At 35.3% G+C, this 25,778-nt stretch overlaps 1 protein-coding gene across 3 annotated transcripts in view; it reads left to right on the forward strand.

Annotated features, from left to right (window-relative positions):
- The window catches only part of NPHP3 (nephrocystin 3), a 54,685-nt gene that overhangs the window by 24,926 nt on the left and 3,981 nt on the right, over positions 1–25,778 (forward strand). For all 3 annotated transcript variants that reach the window (XM_027545952.1, XM_027545960.1, XM_027545944.1), the window contains 14 exons: positions 2,825–2,928; positions 4,874–4,988; positions 5,242–5,385; positions 5,873–5,970; positions 8,636–8,738; positions 9,175–9,257; positions 10,652–10,790; positions 12,764–12,928; positions 19,204–19,298; positions 19,922–20,044; positions 21,626–21,815; positions 21,974–22,215; positions 23,456–23,531; positions 24,771–24,898. In XM_027545952.1, the coding sequence (XP_027401753.1) occupies positions 2,825–2,928; positions 4,874–4,988; positions 5,242–5,385; positions 5,873–5,970; positions 8,636–8,738; positions 9,175–9,257; positions 10,652–10,790; positions 12,764–12,928; positions 19,204–19,298; positions 19,922–20,044; positions 21,626–21,815; positions 21,974–22,215; positions 23,456–23,531; positions 24,771–24,898 (1,805 nt within the window). The remainder of the gene's footprint in view (positions 1–2,824; positions 2,929–4,873; positions 4,989–5,241; positions 5,386–5,872; positions 5,971–8,635; positions 8,739–9,174; positions 9,258–10,651; positions 10,791–12,763; positions 12,929–19,203; positions 19,299–19,921; positions 20,045–21,625; positions 21,816–21,973; positions 22,216–23,455; positions 23,532–24,770; positions 24,899–25,778) is intronic.

The following is a 25,778-nucleotide window of genomic DNA, read 5'->3' on the forward strand; positions in this document are numbered from 1 at the left end:
CTAAGGTTCAGATTACAGTTTGCCTATGAGCCTACAGAGTATAGATTGCAGATGTAAGATTTTAACCTAGATCTTCTGGCTATAAATCCCGTGCTTTCTTCTGTGGCAAGGAGTCTTAATGTGGGAAACACAGGTCTATAAAAAGACTTCGTGTACGTGCTCAGTAGTATCTGACTCTTTGCTACCCTATCGATTGTAGCCTGCCAGGCTCCTCTGTCCATGGGATTCTCCAGGCAAGAATACTAGAGTGGGTTGCCATTTCCTCCTGCAGGGGATCTTCCTGATCCACAGATTGAACCCAGGTCTCCTGAGTCTCCTGCATTGGCAGGCAGATTCTTTACCACTTTAAGCCACCTAGACTTTAGGTGGGGCCATGAACTAAATTGTTAGGTCATATAACCTAACAATTTACGAGGTTTATGAGGTCATAAATCAAATAAGCCCTTTGTTTCTTGAGAAGCATCATTTCTATCAGAAATATTTGAATTCCTGGGAAATATGATATGACAAACAGAAAAACTGATTGAAAAACTATACTAAGTAATTATTTATTGTAATTGCTAGAAATCTCTGCTACCCTAAAGCTCACACAAACTGCTTATTACACATTCTTTTGATTCTTCATCAGTTATCATTTACACCACTGGTACACTTAACATCCTAACCCTCAAGATGACTTTGGAAATTCCTTTATAACAACTGAGATCTTGCAGTTTTCTGAGCAAGTTCCTTTTCAGCTCTGAACCAAGTTTTCCTATCTGGGATGGCCTCGGAAATAAGAGTTCTTGGGCTTTGCATAGAATTCACTCAATTTCAAAAAGATCTTAGGTGGCCTGTCCTAACTTGATTCTCTGTAGTGAGTTTGGTGACTCCAAGGCTTCAGATAAGACCTTCTCATTGTTTCTCAGGAATCCTTGGAAACTGAGATGGTCTTCAGAACAGGTGACATCTAGGTTGCTTCCATGTCCTGGCTATTATAAACAGTGCTGCGATGAACATTGGGGTACACGTGTCTCTTTCCCTTCTGGTTTCCTCAGTGTGTATGCCCAGCAGTGGGATTGCTGGATCATAAGGCAGTTCTATTTCCAGTTTTTTAAGGAATCTCCACACTGTTCTCCATAGTGGCTGTACTAGTTTGCATTCCCACCAACAGTGTAAGAGGGTTCCCTTTTCTCCACACCCTCTCCAGCATTTATTGCTTGTAGACTTTTGGATCGCAGCCATTCTGACTGGCGTGAAATGGCACCTCATAATGGTTTTGATTTGTATTTCTTTGATAATGAGTGATGTTGAGCATCTTTTCATGTGTTGTTAGCCATCTGTATGTCTTCTTTGGAGAAATGTCTATTTAGTTCTTGGGCCCATTTTTTGATTGGGTCATTTATTTTTCTGGAATTGAGCTGTAGGAGTTGCTTGTATATTTTTGAGATTAGTTGTTTGTCAGTTGCTTCATTTGCTATTATTTTCTCCCATTCCGAAGGCTGTCTTTTCACCTTGCTAATAGTTTCCTTTGTTGTGCAGAAGCTTTTAAGTTTAACTAGGTCCCATTTGTTTATTTTTGCTTTTATATCCAATATTCTGGGAGGTGGGTCATAGAGGATCCTGCTGTGATGTATGTCGGAGAGTGTTTTGCCTATGTTCTCCTCTAGGAGTTTTATAGTTTCTGGTCTTACGTTTAGATCTTTAATCCATTTTGAGTTTATTTTTGTGTATGGTGTTAGAAAGTGTTCTAGTTTCATTCTTTTACAAGTGGTTGACCAGTTTTCCCAGCACCACTTGTTAAAGAGATTGTCTTTAATCCATTGTATATTCTTTCCTCCTTTGTCAAAGATAAGGTGTCCATATGTGCGTGGATTTATCTCTGGGCTTTCTATTTTGTTCCATTGATCTATATTTCTGTCTTTGTGCCAGTACCATACTGTCTTGATGACTGTGGCTTTGTAGTAGAGCCTGAAGTCAGGTAGGTTGATTCCTCCAGTTCATTCTTCTTTCTCAAGATAGCTTTGGCTAATCGAGGTTTTTTGTGTTTCCATACAAATTGTGAAATTATTTGTTCTAGCTCTGTGAAGCTATATATATGACAAACCCACAGCAAACATTATCCTCAATGGTGAAAAATTGAAAGCATTTCCTCTAAAGTCAGGAACAAGACAAGGGTGCCCACTTTCACCATTACTATTCAACATAGTTTTGGAAGTTTTGGCCACAGCAATCAGAGCAGAAAAAGAAATAAAAGGAATCCAAACTGGAAAAGAAGAAGTAAAACTCTCACTATTTGCAGATGACATGATCCTCTACATAGAAAACCCTAAAGACTCCACCAGAAAATTACTAGAACTAATCAATGATTATAGTAAAGTTGCAGGATATAAAATCAACACACAGAAATCCCTTGCATTCCTATACAGTAATAATGAGAAAACAGAAAGAGAAATTAAGGAAAGAATTCCATTCACCATTGCAATGAAAAGAATAAAATACTTAGGAATATATCTACCTAAAGAAACTAAAGACCTGTATATAGAAAACTATAAAACACTGGTGAAAGAAATCAAAGAGGACATTAATAGATGGAGAAATATACCATGTTCATGGATTGGAAGAATCAATATAGTGAAAATGAGTATACTACCCAAAGCAATTTATAGATTCAATGCAATCCCTATCAAGCTATCAACAGTATTCTTCACAGAGCTAGATTTCATTTTTTCTTGCAGCTTTTCTCCACTGATTTCAGAGGATAATTGGAAATTGACTCTATTTAGTATTTGAAGAGGCATGTTCTTCTTCACAATTTACAATTTACATTCATTTTTATTTCTAGTACTACCAGCGCCTTAATGATCTTGTGGCAGCACCAGCACCAATTCCACCCCTTCTTGTATCTGGAGGACCAGGCTCTGGAAAGTCCCTTCTTTTATCAAAGTGGTATGATACAGTGCAATTAAACAGTTATTGTTGTCATCATTTGAACTACTGAACTCATTCAACAAAGTGAATTATTGCATGTCTACCTTCCTGCAGGGCCTGTATTGAATATTAAAAAAGCAAAAAGAGTAAAATAACAGACTCATGCCCTGAGAAATATACAACTTGAATGTTAGAGGGAAGATACAGAATGAGAAAGGAATAGCATTTGTGATTGTGTACATAAATTATGTTGTTGTTTAGTCGTTAAGTCTGACTCTTTTGTGACCTCATGGATTGTAGCCTGTCAGGCTCCTCGGTCCATGGGATTTCCCAGGCAAGAATAGTGGAGTGGGTTGCCATTCCCCTCTCCAGGGGATCTTCCCAACTCGGATCGAACTGGCATCTCTTGAGTCTCCTGCACTGGCTGGCTGGTTCTTTACCACTAAGCCACCAGGGAAGCCCACATAAATTATATAGGTCAGAGCTAAGGGAGTGGTTAATATCAATATCAATAACCTCCGATATGCAGATCACACCACCCTTATGGCAGAAAGCTAAGAGGAACTAAAGAGCCTCTTGATGAAAGTGAGAGGGAGTAAAAAATGTGGCTTAAAACTCAATATTCAGAAAACTAAGATCTTGGCATCTGGTCCCATCACTTCATGGAAAATAAATGGGGAAACAATGGAAACAGTGACAGACTTTATTTTCTTGGCCTCTAAAATCACTGCAGATGATGACTGCAGCCACAAAATTAAAAGATGTTTGTTCCTTGGAAGAAAAGCTATGACCAACCTAGACAGCATATTAAAAAGCAGAGACATTACTTTGTCGACAAAGGTCTGTCTAGTCAAAGCTATGGTTTTTCCAGTAGTCATGTATGGATGTGATATTTGGACCATAAAGAAAGCTGAGCACTGAAAAATTGATGCTTTTGAACTGTGGTGTTGGAGAAGACTCTTGAGAGTCCCTTGGACAGCAAGGAGATCAAACCGGTCAATCCCAAAGGAGATCAATCCCGAATATTCATTGTGAGGACTGATTCTAAAGCTGAAGCTCCAATACTTTGGCCACCTGATTCAAAGAACTGACTCATTGGAAAAGACCCTAATGCTGGGAAAGTTTGAAGGCAGGAGAAGCGGATGACAAAGGATAAGATGGATGGCATCAACAACTCAATGGACATGAGCTTGAGCAAGCTCTAAGAGTTGGTGATTGACAGGGAAGCCTGGCGTGCTGCAGTCCATGGGGTCACAGAGTTGGACTGAGCAGTTGAACTGAACTGAAGGGAGTGGTCAGTGTGACAGGGCATTAGGTGAATTACAGAGGCATGTACCTTTATTTTCAGTTACTGGGCTCATCTTTAAAGATTCATTGGGATTTTAAATATTTGAAATAAGACACACTATTTAGAGTGAAATAAATCATAAAGAATATCAAAATAAAGGATAATCTTTACTATGAATGTAAAACTGGTTCTTTAAATTATGGACTAAGGTTCATTTAAGCTAATAAACTCTTATTTTAGTTCATCATGTTATTTAAAAACAAGAGGTAAGACCATTTTCTTTCATTCATAGTTATTATTTACATTGAGGAATTATCATATGTTATTTCCTTTTTATTGCCCTTTTATTCAAAGTTATACTTCAAAATATTATTTTTGTACTTACCATAGAAACTTTCTTCCTAGGTAAATGTTCATTTTACTAATACTTTAACCTCAAATGTTTTAATTAACATTAGTCACATCAATTTGTAAATAAAATGAAGCTATAATTTTTAACGGTTTATTTAAAAGAATCTAAAAGTGGAGTAAAAATGGAAATTTCCCATATTAATTCAAAATTAACTGATCTTGTAATTACTAACAGGTAGCAATTGATGCTTAATGCATTGTGAATTCTTTTTTGTTGACAGTAAAGGAGGTTTATCAGTCTTACAAAAGGTCTTTTTCTTTCAGGATCCAATTACAACAGAAGAATTCCCCTAACACACTAATTCTTTCTCATTTTGTGGGGAGGCCCATGTCAACCAGCTCAGAGGCTTCCTTGATTATTAAACGACTGACTCTAAAGGTAGAATATACCATTTTTGGAGTTACTACAATTTTTATTTAGATTCAGAAGTTGTCTGGCCTGAGGACCTGATGATAAACTAATTTTCGGTATTACCCATTTGTTTTGGTTTTGCATAAGGTTAAAAGTATATTCAATGCTATTGGGTCCTTCTGGTGACAATTTTGGTTTAAAATGCAGAGACAGAAATATTTCTCACCAGCTGTGTGATAAAGTGTAGCTACTTTAATTTGTATATGTTCTCACCTTGTAGTTGATGCAGCATTCTTGGTCAGTATCTGCTCTGACATTGGATCCTGCTAAGCTTTTGGAAGAATTTCCACGTTGGCTGGAAAAACTCTCTGCCCGTCATCAAGGCAGCATCATCATCATTATTGATTCTATAGATCAAATTCAGGTATGTTTTCACTTTGCAACCTGTTGATACACTCAGAAAGAGACAAAAAGTATCAGTAATGACAGATGTTTAAATCATGTTTGTGAGAAAAAAATGTTGATTTTGTTTCTTTTATTTCTGCTTAATTTATAGAGAGGAAGCCTGTGGATAATACAGAAACACACACACACATACATATATATATATATGCCAGTAGACACTAGTATCTTGTTGGGAAGGACCAACTATATTTTTACAGTTAGCAAACATTGTTCATTTTGATATAGTTTTAGGGCTTTGACATTTCCTTGCATGCCCATAATTCGGATCAGTGATGGTAGTGTTTTGCCACTTCTAATATTCTACGATAAATAATCCCCAAGTAAGATTTTACCCTTAATGAGAACTATAATGAGAATTTCATTTTAATTGGAAAGCTTTTGAAATATTCTAAATTAATAGATGGAATTATTATTGTTTTTATATAAATTGTTTTTATATTTTTAAGCAAGTTGAAAAACACATGAAATGGCTGATAGATCCCCTGCCTGTGAATGTAAGAGTAATTGTTTCTGTGAATGTAGAAACATGCCCTCCAGCGTGGAGGTAAGCTGCTAACATTAGTTATTTCTGGTTACATGAAATATTTTAAGTAGAAAGAAAGTTTTTTGATACGTGATTATTTCTCATATTTTTCATGTAAGTGGGAGTGAGGATAGGGAGAAATGGACAAATTCAGGAAAAGGATGCAATCTATAGCATTTTGTGGGAAATTAGATCTGAGATGTGAGGGAGAAGACTAGGATGGCCCCTAGGTTTCTGGCTTGAGAAATAAAGTAAATTGTGGTTCCATGAACTAAGATGGGAAACACAGAGGACAGGCAGGTTTGTGGAGGAAAGGTCATGAGTTTTGTTTTCAGACATGGTTTGTTTGAGTTGTCAATTATAGCTCCAATTGGTGATTTCTGTCTGGTAGGCAGTTAAATTTATGGGTGAGGAAAACAAGGGAAGAGCTGGGCCCAGAAAAATAAGACTAGCCATCTGCGATCCTGAAATGCAAGTCCAAAACTTAAAAAGGGATGCAGTGGTTGAGTTCTGTGAAGTGGTGTTTCTCAATCTATTTTTGTCTCTCTACCCCGGGAGCATTTTTAGTAATGCTTTTCCTAATCACCTCCCTACCAAGAAATTTTAATATCACACATATACCATACATAAATTCATGAAGATAAACAGATATATGTGTATTTGTTGTTCAGCTGCTAAGTCATGTCTGACTCTTTGCAACCCCATGGACTGCAACATACCAGGCTTCCCCGTTCTTCACTATCTCCTAGAGTTTGCTCAAACTCACACCCATTGATTGAGTCAGTGATACCACTGAACCATCTCATCCTCTGTGTCTCCCTTCTCCTCTTGCCTTCAATCTTTTCTAGCATCAGGGTCTTTTCCAGTGAGTTGGCACTTTCCATCAGGTAGCCAAAGTATTGGAGCTTCAGCTTCAGTCCTTCCAATGAATATTCAGGGTTGATTTCCTTTGGGATTGACTGCTTTGATCTCCTTGCTGTCCAAGGACTCTCAAGAGTCTTCTCTGGCACCACAATTTGAAAGCATCAATTCTTCAACACTCAGCTTTCTTGCAAAGATTAAAAGTATACTCAGTGCAATTGGGTCCTTTTGCTGACAATTTTGGTTTAAAATGCAGAGATAGAAATATGTCTCACCAGCTGTGAGAAACATGACTCATACCCATACATGGCTATTGGAAAAAGCATAGCTTTGACTATATGGACCTTTGCTGGCAAAGTGATGTTTCTGCTTTTTAATATGTAGTCTAGGTTTGTCATAGTTTTTCTTCCAAGGAGCAAGTGTAATTTTGTGGCTGCAGTCACTGTCCACAGTGATTTTGGAGCCCAAGAAAATAAAACCTGTCACTGTTTCCACTTTTTCCCCAGGTGTTTGCCAGGAAGTGATGGGCCCAGATGCTATGATCTTGGTTTTTTGAAAGTTGAGTTTTAAGCCAGCTTTATCACTCTTTCACCTTCCTCAAGATGTTCTTTAGTTCCTCTTTGCTTTCTGCATTAGGGTGGTGTCATCTGTATATCTGAGGTTATTGATATTTCTCCCAGCAATCTGGATTCCAGCTTGTGAGTCATGCAGCCTGGCATTTTGCATGATGTACTCTGCATGTAAGTTAAATAAGCTGCGTGACAATATATAGACTTGATGGACTCCTTTCCTAATTTTTAACCAATCTGTTGTCCCATGTCCAGTTCTAACTGTTGCTTCTTGACCTGCATACAGGTTTCTCAGAAGGCAGATAAGGTGGTCTGGTATTTCCATCTCTTTAAACATTTTCCACAGTTTGTTGTGATCCACACAGTCAATGGCTTTAGCCTAGTCAATGAAACAGAAATAGATGTTATTCTGGAACTCTCTTGCTTTTTCTATGAGCCAATGGATGTTGGATATTTGATCTCTGATTCCTCTGCCCTTTCTAAATCCAGCTTGTACATCTGGAAGTTCTTGGTCATATACTGTTGAAGCCTAGCTTGAAGGATTTTGAGCATAATCTTGCTGGCATGTGAAATGAGCGTAATTGTACAGTAGTTTGAACATTCTTTGGCATTGCCTTTCTTTGGGATTGGAGTGAAAACTGACATTTTTCAGTCTGTGGCCACTGCTGAGTTTTCCAAATTTGCTGGCATATTGAGTGCAACACCTTAACAGAACCATCCTTTAGGATTTGAAATAGCTAAGTTGGAATTCCATCACCTTCACTAGCTTGCTGGGGAGGGGAAATCTTACACTTTTTATGTATAAAGCGCAGATTTGTGGTTTATAAAAAGCGTAAGATTTCCCTTCTCCAACAAAGAATTTCAGCACTTCATTGAGAATGGATGTTATAGGGTGATTAAATTTGACTGAATTACAAGTAATGTTTGGTCAAAGACTATGTCTGGCACTATTCCTCATAGGTACCAATACTGATGTTATTTTACTGATCATATAGAACATAGAACTAGAAATGTTTTACCAGTTTACAGTCAATATATAAGCTTTTATCTTATAACAGTGTTTGTTGTGATTAATTGCTAAAAGTAATGACATGCATATTATAACATGTATAAAGGAAATAATATTACTTACTATGATTAATTTTATGAAGGTAGTATAAAAAATTAATTCTTATAATGGACTTTGATTTGTATTATGGGAAGCTTTGTTGTTTCATTAGAAAAGAATTTCATTTTTCTTTTTCTTTAAATAAAAGGCTGTGGCCTACACTTCATCTTGACCCTTTAAATCCAAAAGATGCAAAATCTATTATAATTGCAGAATGCCACTCTGTAGACATTAAATTGAGTAAAGAGCAGGTAAGTATTTTTAATTATGCTGCTCTCTTTTACTCTCTATAGCTTTTTTATTTAAAAAAAATACCTTATATGAGACTTAAAATTCAATATAGGAACTCTATGTGGTTCCAAGGAAAATTGGAATTTAGTTATTACTTTGTTAAATGCATTTACCCTTAAACTAATAACAGATATAGAACAAGCAATAAAAAAATACTTTGGTCTTAAGGCTTACTTTACTATATTATATTAAGCAGTATTTTAAAAGTGAAAAAGCATTTGAATGTTGACAGCACTTGTAGCTTACCACAACACAGCAGTGATGCCACTGATGAGGTGGCAGGAACTGTGTTATTTCTTCAGGGACATTTGCTGATGGCTCAGTTGTAAAGGCCACTTAATTCCAGGGTGGTTTTGTATTTTTGTTTTGTTTTGTTTTTTTGGTTAACTGGTACAGGAAAAGAAGCTAGAACGACACTGTCGTTCTGCTACAACCTGCAATGCTCTTTACGTCACTCTTTTCGGCAAAATGATTGCATGGTAAGTGGTAGTTATTTTATGTCATCTTCAGCAATTTTGTGTTTGCTGCAGAATGCTTCCTCACTGTGTGAAACAGAACTGACCATTATGGCAATCTCTCAGGCCACTAAGATTCTGGTGTTCTAACTGTGATACTATGACTTGACTGTGATACTGTAGCTTGACATCCATGATAATGTGACGACTGAAAATTACTAGCCCGTGAATATCAGAACTTGTTGGATATATTTGTCTGGTTTTCATCACACTAACCTTTTCTCAACTTGGGGCTGCAAAAGAAGGCCATCTTTGTTCTAAATTGTCACCTTGAGGCCTGTAGTTTTGGGAAAGTGAGGAGGCAAATGAGGCATAAAAAGTGTTATTTCAGGTGTCTTTCAATATCAGTAGATAGGTATATTGGTGGGAATTTTTAATTGTCTCTGTTCCCACATCCTGATAAACGTTTCATCTTACAGCAGAGACGTCTATTTTAGACATTCATTTGTAATGTGCCTTTATATAAGCAGTAGAGAGTTTTACTACTTTTACTTCTTCAGGACAGCCTCACCTTACTTTGTCTGTTTGAAACCAGAGGTTAAAAAAAAAAAGACTAATACTTGTTTTGGTATTCATCAGAGTAGGTTGTAATCCTAGAACAATTCATACTGGGGAAACTGAAACTAGTACCGTTGTCTCTCAATTCCACATTCTCACCTGAAGCACCAAATTTGAAATGAAAAAAATCTTTCAAAACTTTGAATTGGCTGTGATATTTTCACTGACCCCTCCCCCTGTCCCCAGAGTTATAGCAGTGAATCTGAGAACAACAGTGGCTTGCATGAGTACAAAAGTGTTAAGTCATGCATTTCGTATTTTTTCAAGTAATCTCTTTTAAGAGGGACTATGGACCATTTTTTATTTTTTCACCATTCTTTACATATTAAAAAAAGAAACTACTGGTAAATATTATGTAATGTTTTCAAACAAACCCTATCTACTGTTTTCTTTAAGCTGATGTTTTCTTAACTTCTGGTTCTGTTTGTTTAAATTTAGTTTGCATGGCTAACTAATAATACTTATTTGTAATTATTTTCTTGCTTCCTGTATGTAGGTGGCGTGCATCTAGATGTACCATGTCTTATTTTTATGTTTCATAGTGTGCAGTAATTACTTGATACATAGTTAATTCCCAGCATATGTTTATTGCATTGAATTAAATGGTATACTAAAATAACTCTGATGATTCTAGCAGTCCCATAAAACTAACATTTTCCTGGGCCATGTTTTATCGAATTCCTGTTGTTACCAGTTGAACAGTATAAAAAAAGATAAAGTAGAGCATTGTTTTTATTTACCCCCAATTATTCAGTTGTTGTCAGACTGTAAGAAATTAAATCTATTCTCAATTCCAACAGTGCTGGGAGAGCAGGCAATTTAGATAAAATCCTTCTTCAGTGTTTCCAGTGTCAAGATACTGTTTCATTATATAGACTTGTTCTGCGATCTATCCAGGAGTCCTTGGCAAACGATACAGATAAAGAACTAATGAAACAGGTAAAATGTTATAAACTTATAAAGGGAAGATTATTTTGCCATGTTTGCATTTGTGTGTGAATTAAAGTAAATGGTAAATCCCTGTAATGTTAAATATGTTTCAAGCATATACTATACCCACTGCCATAGTGTGCTTATGACCAGAAGTGATATCTCAGGGAATCTTCATTTTCCTGATTATCATGGAGATTTTTCATCTTTTCATGCTTCTTGGCTATTCTTGTTTCATCTTCTGTGAATTGCTGGGTCAGGTCCTTTACCCATTTTTTAACTGAGTTGACTTTTTCTTGTTGATCTGTTAGTTTTTAAAGGTTCTGCATATTGAATACAAATTCTTTGTTATAGAGTTTACAAATTAATGTCTTCCCTGTTCTTGTGTTTTAACCTTATGGCATCATTATACAAAGTTTTGTTTTAATAAAGTGAAATTTATCCATAGTTTCTTTTATGGTTTATGCCTGTTTATCTAATTTTTTAAAATCCTTTGCTGTCATAAAAATGATTTCATATTTTTCCCTTCAAAATATTTTATAATTTTGTTCTTCATGTGTAAGTCCTTAATGTACATTACATATTTTTATTTATTGTGTGAGGAAGGAATATACTTTTTTTTTTTTTTTTTTGCCACACTGCACAGCTTGCAGGATTTTAGTTCCCTGACCAGGAATTGAACCTGGGATACTTCAGGGAATTCCCAGGAGCCTAATTCTTAATCTTTTAAAATATAGCTAGTTAATTGTTCATTTTATTTTATATATCTTTCCTACTGATTTGGAATGCTACCTCTCAGGTATCAAGCTCATATATAAACATGAGTCTGTTTCTAGGCTCTTCTGTTCCAATTTACTATTCTTTATCAATACCATTGTCTTAATTATTAGAACTTGAAAGTAAGCTTTGATATTTCATTGGGCAAACCCCTTCTTAATATTTTTCATAGTTATCTTGGCTCATTTCCCATGTGTATCTTTAGAGTTGGCTCAGCAACTCCATGGAAATTCAATATGCAATTTTAATTGGAATTGCACTGAATTTAGAGGCTAATTTGGGGAAAATTATCTTATATCTTCTCCTTCATGAAAAGCTAGATAGTTCTCCATTTATTTAGTCATCTTCTTGAATGATTTTCAATCACATTTTATCTTCTTTCCCATAAAAGTTTTGAACATCTTTTGTTAAAATTTGTTTCTAATGACTCTGTAGTAGTTAAAATAACTTGTAAAACTTTTTTGTTGCTGGTTATTCAACTTAGTTTTTGGAAATTCACTAACAACCTTGCTGAGCCCTTATAGTTTTAACCTGGATCCATTTTTGTGTTTATTTCTCAGCTTGGGGGGGGGGGGGTGGGTTCCTGTAGGTTGGACTTTTCTTTTTTTTTTAATTTAATTTAATTTAAAAATTTTACAATATTGTATTGGTTTTGCCGTATATCAACATGAATCCGCCACAGGTATACACATGTTCCCCATCCTGAACCCTCCTCCCTCCTGGACTTTTCATTCTACCTCTAAGCCCACAAGCTTCCTTCCTTGTCTTCTTGTTCTGCTATTTATCTATCTAAATTTTCAGTTTCCTATTTGGGATACTTGGGGGATTTCCCTTTCTTTTCTAAAGGTTCAGTTATGATTTTAGAAATGTTTTTTTACTTGTTGTTATCTGATATTGAGAGGCATTTGTACTAAGAGGGTTGTTTTCTTCCACCATCTTCCCAGAATTGGAACTCTTTAATTAGTTTACTTTTTCTATATGTATGCTATCTTTGGCATGCTACATTTTATATGTACACTGTCTTATTCTTGATTAGTGTCTTTTGGAAAGTGTGTTTTAAGAAATCTGTTTCTTGGTTTATTAAATCACTTGAATGATAAATTTGAATAAGTTAATAAGCTTAAAAGAATTATGGACATTTTAATGGCTATTAGTTAACAATAGAGGTACTGTATAATCACTGTTAATTTATTTTATCTACCTAGATTCTCTGCCTTGTAAATATTAGTCACAATGGTGTGAATGAGTCAGAATTGATGGAACTCTATCCTGAGATGTCCTGGACTGTCTTGACCTCCCTTATTCACAGTTTACACAAAATGTGTTTGTTGACTTATGGTTGTGGTTTGCTCAAGTTTCAACATCTACAGGTAAATGTTATCTTAGTAAGGTTTTTTCACTTATTGAAATGTCTACATATCATCGCATGTGTATTATGGTATATAATACCATATTATTTCAAATATTTTAATTAAAAGACAAAATTGAATCTCATTTGGCATTACAGATATTTTTCCAGTAATTTTAGGTTAGATACAAAATTTGGCTAATATTCTTATGAAGTAAATACCTTTATGAAATGGCTATTACTTTAAAAGGTAGTTTTTTCTGAAAGAGAAAAACGTTTTTTTTCAATTTTATGTTTCATTGTATTGTTGGTGTAGTATACATGTTTTAAGAGCTTGGGTTCTGTCACTCTGCCTCAGTTCACAGCCCAGCTCTTTACAGCTTAATGTAACCCTGGGCAAGCTCTCTGAGCCTTGGGCAGATGTTTTCAGCTTACCTCGGGGTTGTGAAGATAATTAACTGAAATGGTGAATAATTAATTGGTCCTGGTGAAGTCCTAAACATGATTTCTAGCACCTAGTAAATAATGACTAATATAACTCTTTTTTTGTACCGCATAATTTGCATCAGTTAATCCCAAATTCCCAATCCTTCCCTCCCCAACTACCCCTTCCCCTTGGAAAACACAAATTTGTTTTCTGTGTCTGTGATTCTGTTTCATAGATATGTTCATTTGTGCCATATTTTAGATTCCACATGTAAATGGTAATCATACAGTTTGTCTCTTTCTGACTTCGCTTAGTATGAAAATCACTAGGTCCATCCATGCTGTATTTTATTCTTTTATTTATGGCTGAATAAATATTCCATTGCATATATGTACATTGTATTTTTCATCTGTTCTCCTATTGATGGACATTTAGGTTTTTTCCATGTCTTGGCTATTGTAAAGAGAACTACCAAGAACACAGAAGTGCATGTATCTTTTTGAATTACAGTTTTTTTCTGGATAAATGCCAAGAGTGGAATTGCCAGCTCTTATGATTACTTTATTTTTAATTTTTAAAGAAACCTCCATGCTGTTTTCCATAGTGGCTATACCAGCTTACATCCCTACCAGCACTATGGGAGGGTTCCCTTTTCTCTACACCCTCTCCAACATTTGTTATTTGTAGACTTTAATGATGGCCATTCTGACTGGTGTGAGATGGTACCTCACTGTAGTTTCAATTTACATTTCTCTAAAAATTAGCAATAATGAGTATCTTGTTATATGCCTATTCACCATCTGTATGTCTTCTTTGGAGATATATCTACTTAGGTCTTCTGCTCATTTCTTGATTGGGTTGTTTGGTTTTTTGTTATTGAGTTGTATGATCTGTTGGTATATTTTGGAAACTAAACCTCTGTTGGTCACATCATTTGCAAATATATTCTCCCTTTGTTTGTCTGTTTGTTTATGATTTTATTAAGCCCTGTTGGTTTAGTTTTGCCTTTATTTCTATTGCCTTGGGAGACTGACCTAAGAAAACATTGGTACAATTTATGTCAGAGAACGTTTTGCCTATGTTCTCTTCTATGAGTTTTATAGTGTCATGTCTTATATTTAAGTCTTTAAGTCATTTTGAGTTTGTTTTTGTGTATGGTGGGAGGATGAGTTTTAACTTCACTGATTTACATGCAGCTGTACAGCTTTGCTAACACCACTTGCTGAAAAGACTGTCTTTTCTCCATTGTATTTTTTTGTTTCCTTTGTCAAAAATTAATTGACAGTAGGTGTGTGGGTTTTTCTTGGCTATTTTATTCCATTGTTCCATAGGTCTGTTTTTGTGCCAATACCATGCTGTTTTGATTGCTATAGCTTTGTAGTATTGTCTGAAGTCTTGGGGGGTTATGCCTCCTGCTTTGTTCTTTTTCCTAAGGATTGTTTGTCAATTCTGTGTCTTTTTATGTTTCCATATAAATTTTAGGATCATTCGTTCTAGTTTTGTGAAAAATGTCATGGGTAATTTGGTAGGGATCACATTAAATCTATAGTTTGCTTTGCGTAGTATGTCCATTTTAACAATATTAATTCTTCCAATCCAAGAGCATGGGATATCTTCTATTTTTTTGAATCATATTGTTTCCTTTATTAATGTTTTTTGCTCTCAGCATATAAGTCTTTCACCTCTTTGGTAAGATTTATTCCTAAGTATTTTATTTTTTGCTATGACTTTAAAAGGAATATTTTTTTACATTCTCTAATATTTCATTTTTAGTGTAAAGAAATACAACTGATTTCTTTATGTTAATCTTATATCCTACTATCTTCCTGAATTCATTTATCTGTTCTAGTAGTTTTTGTGTGGAGTTTAAAGTTTTATATATGCAGTATCATGTCATCTGCATATAATGACAATTTTAACTCTTCCCTACCAATTTGAATACCTTTTACTTTTTTTTTTTTTTTGTCTGATTGCTGTGGCTAGGACTTCAAATACTATGTTTAAGAGAAGTGAGGAGAGTGGGCATCTTTGTCTTCTTCCAGATTTTAGTGAGAAGGCTTTCATCTTTTCACCATTGAGTATTATACTGGCTGTGGGCCTGTAATAAATAGCTTTTATTATGCTGAGATATGTTCCCTTTGGATCTACTTTGGTAAGAGTTTTTATCATAGATGGATGTTGAGTTTTCTCAAATACTTTTTCTGCCTTTATTGAGATGATCATGTGTTGTCTTTTTTTTTTGTTGATGTGGTATATTACATTAATTAATTTGCATATATTAAATCATCCTTATGACTCTGGGATGAATCCATCTTGGTTGTGGTGGTGTATGATCTTTATGTATCGTTGAATTCAGTTTATTAATATGTTGTTAAGAATTTTTGCAACTACATTCATCAAAGATAGCCTATAATTTTCTTTTTCAGAAGTGTCTGGTGTGGTATCAAGGTGATGGTGGCTTCATAGAGTTTCTTTGGGAATGTACCTTTCTCTTCAGTCTTTTAGAAGAGTTTAGGAAAGACTGGTATAAGTTCTTCCTTGTATGTTTGGTAGAATTCACTTGTGAAGCTATCTGGCCTTGGACTTTTGTTTGTAAGGAGTTTATAAATTACAGATTCTGTTTTACTTCTAGTTATTGGCCTGTTCAAGTTATTTATTTCTTCTTGATTCAGTTTTGCTGGATTGTATGTTTCTAGAAAGTTGTCCATTTCTTCTAAGTTGTTGAATTTGTTGACCTGTAATTGTTCCTAGTATTCTCTTATGGCCCTCATACCAAAAAATATTAAGTCCACACAGGCTACACAGGGATGCTCCCACATAAAAATGGTCCTCCAAGACCACAGTAGATAACTGTTTCTCCTAAATCCATAGAGTTAGAGAAATATAAGTAAAATGAAGCAGAGGAACCACTCCCAAATAAGATCAAGAGATTCCCCTGAAAGAACAAACAATGAGACAGACTTCTTCAATCTAATAGACACTGAAACAACAAGATAATGAAAATACTGAAGGAATTAAAAAGGACTATTCATAGTAATGTAGGTTACTGTAAAAAGAGACTAGAAACTAGAAGGAGGAGCCAAGAAAAATTAGAAAATTCACTTGCTGAAATGAAAGCTGAGCTAAAGGCAATGAATAGCAGAATAAATAATGCAGAAGAATGAATAAGTGATCTGGAAGATAGAATAATGGAAATCACTCTATCAGAACAGCAGACAGAAAACCAAATGAATAAAAAAAAAAAAGCAATATAAGAGACCTATGGGATACTATGAAAGCATGTCAGTCTATACATAATAGGGATCCCAGAAGGAGAAGAAAGAGAGAAGGGGAATTGAAAATATATTTGAAGAAATTATGCCTGAAAATTTCCCAAACCTAAAGAAAGAAACATATCTTCCTGTGTACAGGAGGCACAGAGGGTCCCAAACAAGATAAACCCAAACAGACCTATATTAAAACATACTATAATAAAAAAAATGGCAAAAGTTAAACATAAAGAGTGCAAGAGAATAAGGGGGTGACAGAGAATGAGATGGTTGGATGGCATCACTGACTCAATGGACATGGGTTTGAACCAACTCTGGCAAATAGTGAAGGATGGGGAAGCCTGGCATGCTGCAGTTCATGTGGTTGCAGAGTCAGACATGACTTATCAACTGAATAACAACAAAATATAAAGAGAAGATACTAAAGGAAGCAAGAGAAAAACAAAGAGTTAATTATAAGGGAATCCCTATAAGGCTATCAGCTGATTTCTCTACGGAAACATCACAGGCCAGAAAAGAATGACAAAATATATTCAAAGTCCTAAAACAGAAAAATCTGTAGCCTAGGATACTCTACCCTCCAAGATTATCATTTAGCACTTTTCAGATGAGCAAAAACTAAAAAAAAAAAAAAAAAAAAAAACAGCAATACTAAACCCATCCTAAAGGAAATATTGAAAGGTCTTATTTAAATAGGAGAGAAGTAAGAATCAATAGGGAAAAGAAAGCCACAATTGGAAAGTAAATCATTTAAATAAGCTGGTTTGTTATTTAGTCACCAAGTCATGTCCGACTCTTCTGCGATCTCATTGACTATAGCCCGCCAGGCTCCTCTGTCCATGGATTTCCCAGGCAAGAATACTGGAGTGGGTTGCCATTACCTTCTCCAGGGGATCTCCCCAACTCAGGGAATGAACCTGTGTCTCATGCATTGGCAGGCAAATTTACCACTGAACCACTGGTACACAGATATTTAAAAATTTCTGTCAAAGTGGTGATAACCACAACAAACAGCAAAAGGACAAACATTAAGATATAAAAGAGGACATCAAGATCATAAAATGTGGGGGACGAGCATAAGAAAATATAGATTTTTTTTTTTTCCTAGAATGAATGTGTTTGAGCCGTACAACTACCAGTCTAAGGCAAGCAGATATAGGAAAGGGGTTAGCATACATGAAACATAGGGTAACCACAAATCACAAACATATAATAGATTGACAAAAACCAAAAAGAAGAGAAGATAAGCATAATGCAAAAGAAAATCATCAAACCCCAAAAGGAAAAAGAAAAAGAAAGGAACAAAGAAGAAATATAAAACCATGGAAAAACATGATTTAAAATAATAATAAATACATTTCTATTAATAATTACTTTAAATGCCAATGGACTGGATGCTCAAATCAAAAGACACATAGTCGCAGAAAGGATTAAAAAAAAGAGTCTAGAATATGCTGCCTACAAGAGACTCATTTTAGGGCAAATGATACACACAGATTGAAAGTGAGAGTATGGAAAAAACCATTTCAAACAAATGGAAATGACAAGAAAGCAGGGGTTACAACATTCATATCAGACAAAATAGACTTTAAGTCAAAGGTTATTAAGAGAGATAAAGAAGGATACTATATTATGATAAAAGGATCAATATAAGGAGATGACAGTACACTCATCAACATATATTCAGTCAATATAGGAACAACTAAATACATAAATACTAACAGACATAAAGGGATAAATTGATGGGAATACAATAATAGTAGGAGACTTTAATACTTGACTCACATCAATGGACAGATCTTTGAGACAGAAAATCAGTAAAGCAACAGACAGCCAAAATGATACAATATAATAGTTAGACTTAGTTGATATTTTCAAGACATTACATCAAAAATAGCAGAATACACATTCTGTTCAAGTGCACATGGAACATTTTCTAGGATTGAGTACATGTGTGTGTGTGTGTGTGTGTGTGTGTGTGTGTGTGTGTGTTCGGTCCTGTCCAATTCTTTACAACCCCCTGGACTGTAGCCCACCAGACCCCTCTGTCCATGGAATTTTCCAGGCAAGAATATAGGAATGAGTTGCCATCCCCTTCTCCAGGGTATCTTCCCTTGAACCCACATCTCTTAAGTCTCTTGCATTAGCAGGCAGGTTCTTTACCACTAATGCCACCTGGGAAGCCCTTCAATGCCATGGTTAATTTACATACGTAAACTAATGTAAATAAATTCTTTCATTTGAGTATGCTGTGTTATATGTAGGTGTGGAATATTTGTAATTTCACAGGCTTATCTTTCTCCTTTGTAGTATTAATATATCACTTAAATATAGCTTGCTGCTTTTAATACTTTTGCAGTTCACATTTCAGATTTTTAATATATTCACTAAAAGTTTGAATTGTATTATATTTTGAGTTCTAACAAGAATTCTCATGTCAGTTGTCACATAAATATATACTGAATTTTTAAATATTCTAATGCTATTTCTATTATACAACTATAAATTGAAATAATTATAAATTTCATTTAAAAAATTCACTGTTAGATGTACAGTGACTTACAGAAAATAGACTGTAATATTTTTTCTTTTCCTCCATAGGCTTGGGAAACAGTGAGACTAGAATACATGGAAAGCCCCACCATTATTGCTTCATATAGACAAAAGCTAACCAACTACTTTACCATGCAGCTAAGGTATTACAAACGTGCATTTTGTTGTTCTTAGCTTCTGCAACACACTGCACCTCTGTGTCCTTACTTTTTTCTTTCTTAGAATAACTTAATGTATAAAAATTTACTTATTATTTTAAAGGTTAAGTCCTCTCCTGTTAATGCCAAAAGAACAAAAATATAATTATGCAAGTCAGTCTTTTAATATTATGCTGAAGATTTAAGTGAAATCAATGCAGGATCATTTTATTATTTTTATTTTATTCTAGTTAAATAGTTTAAGTAGTTTAAAAATATGTGTGTGTCTGTAAATACCTGGGTGTGTACAGTTGTGTCCATTGATTTTTTTTTTTTTTTGATAATTCAATTTGTGTCCATTGATGGTTTTTTTAATAGTTCAGTGCCTACTCTATAGGTGTAGGAAAATACCTATAGAGTTTGATCAGTGGTCCTGAATATTACTTTATTTCCATAGTTAGGTTTATAAAGTTTCTGATTTTTACCTAATTTTCTCAGTATTATTCATAGAGTCAGGGATAGGATATATATCAAATATATATCTCCTCCTTTAACATTTGCCAGTAGTCTTTTGAAGCAATCTCACTGTGGGACAGTACTACTGAATGTTGTCCCTTCTTTTCTAATAGTCAGGACCGAGTGACTTGGAGGAGTGCAGATGAACTGCCTTGGCTTTTCCAGCAGCAGGGAAGTAAACAGAAGCTGCATGATTGTCTTCTTAACCTCTTTGTATCTCAAAACCTCTATAAAAGGTAAAAAACTTATTTGTAGGACATCTTTCCCCAGAAAAACAGATTCAAACAGTTGTTCGGTGTAATGGGACAATGGCATTCTTCATTTAAAAATTAGTCCACTTTCAGTGGTAACCGTAATATAAAACAATGTGGGAGAAATTTTAAACAGTTTGCAAATTGCCACGTCTACTTTTTCCAAGAGGTAAACAAAAAAGATGCTGTGCTGTGCTTAGTCACTCAGTCATATCTAACTCTTTGCAACCTCATGGACTGTAGCCCACCAGGCTCCTCTGTCCATGGGGATTCCCAGGCAAGAAAACTGAAGTGGGTTGCCATGCCTTCCTCCAGGGAATCTTCCCAACCCAGGGATCGAACCAAAGTCTCCCACATTACAGGCAGATTCTTTACCATCCGTGCCACCAAGGAAGCCCAAACAAAAAAAATAGAGTATTGTTTTTATAAAATCAGAGCTGGAATGCTCTTGAGATAGCTTTGTATCTTAATCTTTCACAGAAGCAGGTTTAAATCTAGACCACCCAGAGAGGAGGTTCATGATGTCTACCTCTTAGGGCATCCAAGTATTTTAAAGTGTAGCCTTCAAACCAGACTTTGGGCTCTTCATAGGATCGGACTGGTGTCAGAATTTAAAGAAAGGATTACCCTTTTTTTATAATAATCTTTTTTAAGTTTTTATTCTATCTTTTTGGCTGTACTATGTGGCATGTGGGATCTTATTTCTCTTACCAGAGGTCAAACCCACACACGGTGCAGTGGAAGCGCCAAGTCTTAACCACTGGCCTACCAGGGAAATCCTTTATGTCTCATTGTTATCTCCTGGTGTGTCTGAATTTGCCTCTTGCAGAATCACCTTTTTATGAGCCAACCTTCTGACCTCTAAGCCCCACCTCTGTCTCACCTAGAAATTTAGACACTTCTCATAACTTAGCTGCATAATTTGTTTTGTTCCTTAATGATCTCTCTCAAATTTCTTTGTTGCAGCTCATAAATTATTTCTGGTCTCCATCCAGTTTTTCATGATTTAAAATGAGATTCATCCTTTAGTTTAACAGCTCTCCATCCTACTTAATACCATCTAGAGATGAATAAGCTTACTTTTATCATTCCATCCCTTGATGAAAATACAAAGCAGGTATTCTGACAGCTTGCCTGTGCTTTGTTTCTTCTGTTCGTATTTCCATCATTTAAAATAATTTTGGGGTGAACTCAGCAGTTGACTGCATATCATAAAAAGTCTAAACAGGATTCTGATAGGGTTCCATTGGTGAATAATCATAATGGTATTAATGGTAACAGCCAACACTATGGAGTACTTGCTACATGCCATAATCTCCTTAAAGCAACACTTGAGGCAGGTGATATCAGTGTGCTCCTTCTGCAGTCGAGAATGATGAGGTAAGAGAGAACACAGCGAGAGTGCTGTGGACTCAGATGGCAGGCCCAGTTTACACCTTTACCGCACTACACTGGACTGGCCTCCTAATACACTGTCAGTAGCTTGATATGAATTTGTGGCATCTTCACTCAGTAGTGGGGTTTAACGTTTCTTTTTCATTATATTACTGTTATTTGTTGAAACAGAGGACATTTTGCTGAGTTGCTGAGTTACTGGCAGTTTGTTGGCAAAGACAAAAGTGCAATGGCAGCAGAATACTTTGATTCATTGAAGCAGTATGAGAAAAACTGTGAAGGCGAAGAGAGCATGGTTTGCTTAGCTGACCTTTATGAAACCCTGGGGCGATTTCTCAAGGATCTAGGCCTTCTCAGTCAGGTAACTTCAGCAGGGAGTTAGAGACTGTGTGGGTCTTCATGTTTACTCTTTTCTCCTCCCTAGGAATTGATGTAGCTTTCATTTGTTGTGCTAATGAGATGGCAAATCTTACAGGATTTCACTCACATTAATTGGTCTTTAACCTTTTTATTCCCCAGGCTGTTGTGCCTTTGCAGAGGTCTCTGGAAATTCGAGAAACAGCTTTAGATCCAGATCACCCACAAGTAGCTCAGTCTCTCCACCAACTCGCAAGTGTGTATGTGCAGTGGAAGAAGTTTGGCAATGCAGAACAGCTGTATAAACAAGCACTGGAGATCTCAGAAAACGCCTACGGTGCAGACCATCCACATACTGCTCGCGAACTTGAGGCACTTGCAACTTTGTACCAGAAACAAGACAAGTAAGATTTCAATGAGTAATTCTCTGGTTTTTTGACAGGGAATTACAGTTCTTAATGTACTTATGTGGGAGGCATTGTTTTGTGGCTGTGTACTTTTCTTTATCCTGTACTTTCCTTATCCTATATTCTTTTGAATCCACCATATTCAAATATTATTCTTGGTCTGGGTCTTCATGGGGTAAACAGAAAATTAGAACTGCAAGGTTTATCTCTGTTTCAAGATGTGTGGAGGACAGAACATGGACTTTGGAGTCATAGAGCTGGATGTGAAAATGAGCTCCTTTTCTGACTGGCTTTGTAATATTGAGTACTACTAATACAGGGGACAGCAAACCATCACCCACATGCCAAGTCCAGAAGGTCCCCTGTTTCACACCTAAGGTTGTAGTGGAACACAGCCATAGTTTTTTTTCATTTACATATTGTCTGTGGCTGCTTTCATGCTTTGACGGTAGCTTTTTAGTTTCAACAGCAATCACATAACCCACAAAGGCAAAACTGTTTACTCTCTAGCAGTTTACAGAAGTTTGATCCCTAGTATAATACGCCCTCTGATAGGTATCTCTTCTCTGTCTGAAATCATTTCTTTTGCTCAATCATAAGTGACACATATTGGAATTTTTCTTTAACTTCTAAAAATATTGTTTCACACAGATTTTGTGTGAATTTCACATTTCTATGTGACCAAAAATTAGTTGATATAGCAAACTAAAGTTTTGAATTTTCATTTAATTAGATTGCATTTTAGAGATTGCCTTTTAAACTCAAAATGAGTTTAATCAGCTGAAAAATAGTTAAATGTCAGCTAGTTGGAAGACTTGTTCTTTTAGTTGCTAAGTCATGTCTGAGTCTTTTGTGACCCCATGGACTGTATCTCTCCAGGCTCCTCTATGCATGGGATTTCCCAGACAAGAATACTGGAGTGGGTTGCCATTTCCTTCTTCAGGGATCCATTTTCCTTCTCCTAAACTCAGGGATCAAACCTGCATCTCATGCATAGGCAGGCAGATTCTTTACCACTGAGTCCCATGGAAGCCCACTTGGAGGACTAGATTTATTAGATTTTGTTTTGTGAAAATTTTTGTTTAAGATTTTTCATTCCCTATGACTCTCACTTCTAGAAATAATGTTGTATTTAATTAGCAAAAAAAGACTTTACATTGGTGCTTTCATTTCACTGAAGTGTGACACTTTGGACATGTTGCTTTCCTTTGACTTACTTTTTTTTTTTTTTTTTAAGATATGAACAAGCTGAACATTTTAGGAAGAAATCATTTAAAATTCGTCAGAAAGCTGCAAGGAGAAAAGGCAACTTGGTAATGAGAGATTTCTTTTGTGTTGTGTTTTGAACAAAAAGGAAAAGAACATCTCCATATCATAATGTAGATACATAAACCTCACATATTTAAAAACTTTTGATTTTAAATTGATTTCTAGGGAAGTACTGATTAATATTTTCTGGTTTAAAATACATGTTTAAAAACTAGTATTACTGAGAAGTACAAATTAGTATATGTTTAAAAAGTGGAACTATATATTTTGGTAATCATTTTACACTATATACATATGTCATATAATCATGTTGTACACTTTAAATTTACACAGTGTTATATGTCAATTATATCTCAATAAAGCTAGGGAAATTTTTTTTTAATTTTTAAAAGGTAGAACTATACAATTCAAAGATTAGATTTTAGTGTGAAGCAATTATACTCCAATAAAAATTAACAAAAATGATAAAGGTTAGATTTTAGAAGATGGACTTAAAAGCTGTTTCAATTTTTTAAAGCGCTTGAAAGGAGAATAAAAGAAATTTAGTAAACATTTAATGTTACATTCAAATGCCAAGAAATTATTATCCTTAAATGCAAAAAATTTTTCATTTTTCTAAGCTGCTGATAAAATAAATATAGCATATTTATTTTAACTTAAAATGCTATATTCAGTTTTTTATTAAAATGTATTTGACATCTAACATTGTGTAAATATAAGATGTACAACATATTTATTTGATGCATTTATATATTGTAATATGATTGATTACACCATAACGTCACATCACAAAATTATTTCTTTTTTGTAGTTGGAATAATTAAGATCTGGTCTCTTAGCAAGTTTGATCATTATAATACAGTATTGTTGCCACTATTCCCTATGCTATCTATACATTTGATTTCCAGGACTTACTTGTCTACTAGATGCAAGTGCTATGTGCAGTTTTAAGTACCTGGTATTAAATGTTTAGTAATAGGGTTAATAAATATATGCACATTGTTTCCTAATCTTTCTGATGCATTTAGGGATTCTGTTCATTTTGCTAAATTATCATAGTCATTTTCACAAAATAGTTTTAAATGAATTTAAGAATGTGAAGTCACTGGGAAGTATGTATATTTTTTAATAATCATTAGAGTAATTCAGTATACTTAAAGTAATTGTAATCTACTTTAAAGGAAACAAAAGGAGAAAGGATTTTTTCAGAACCCTAGTATATAGCTTCAGAATCAGAGATTGCACTTACTTGATGATTGTTGTAAATTTCTATGTTTCTCCAGTATGGATTTTCCCTTTTACGTAGACGGGCCCTACAATTAGAAGAGCTCACATTAGGTAAGGATACACCTGACAATGCTCGGACCCTCAATGAACTGGGTGTGCTCTACTATCTTCAGAACAACCTAGAGTGAGTACCCTACTGTTAATAATGAAAACACGTATTCATTTCATCTCTTAGATGCAAAGCTGTTTTACATTTCTATCAAGCCAAGCTAGAAAAAATCAACAGAATTTTTCATGTATGATATGTTATGAACATGGCCACATTTAACAAAGACCATGACAATTTCTCCACTGTTTCCTTTCACATTGTTTCTTTAGTAACTAAAAAGATGTTCTGTAGTTTCCTTAGTATTTTATATGTTTATAACAAATGAGTTTGTGTAGATATTATACAAAAGATCTCACATAAGAACAAACTTGGGACTGAGGGAAGATAAAGAAAAGAATGTAGATGGCTGCTAATTTTATTCTTCAATTTATTTGGGCATAGACTCAAAGACTCTTTTATGAAAAATGAGTGTTTTTGGACTTCTTTGTATGTCAGCAAAATACAATAGATTTGACATTTTGGATATCAGAAAAATACAAATATTTAGCCCACTTCACACGGAGAAGGCAATGGTACCCCACTCCAGTACTCTTGCCTGGAAAATCCCATGGATGGAGGAGCCTGGTGTCCATGGGTTTGCTAAGAGTCGGACACGACTGAGCGACTTCACTTTCACTTTTCACCTTCATACATTGGAGAAAGAAATGGCAACCCACTCCAGTGTTCTTGCCTGGAGAATCCCAGGGATGGGGGAGCCTGGTGGGCTGCAGTCTATGGGGTTGCACAGAGTTGGACACAACTGAAGCGACTTAGCAGCAGTAGCAGCAGCAGCCCACTTCACAAAGGAGCAAGGTCTACTGTTTCTTGTGGTGCTCAGGCTTCTCATAGTGGTGGCTTCTCTTGTTGCAGAGCATGGGCTCTAGGGCACATGGGCATCAATAGTTGTAGCACACAG

Source organism: Bos indicus x Bos taurus, chromosome 1 (genome assembly GCF_003369695.1).
Source record: "Bos indicus x Bos taurus breed Angus x Brahman F1 hybrid chromosome 1, Bos_hybrid_MaternalHap_v2.0, whole genome shotgun sequence".
Lineage (NCBI taxonomy): Eukaryota > Metazoa > Chordata > Mammalia > Artiodactyla > Bovidae > Bos > Bos indicus x Bos taurus.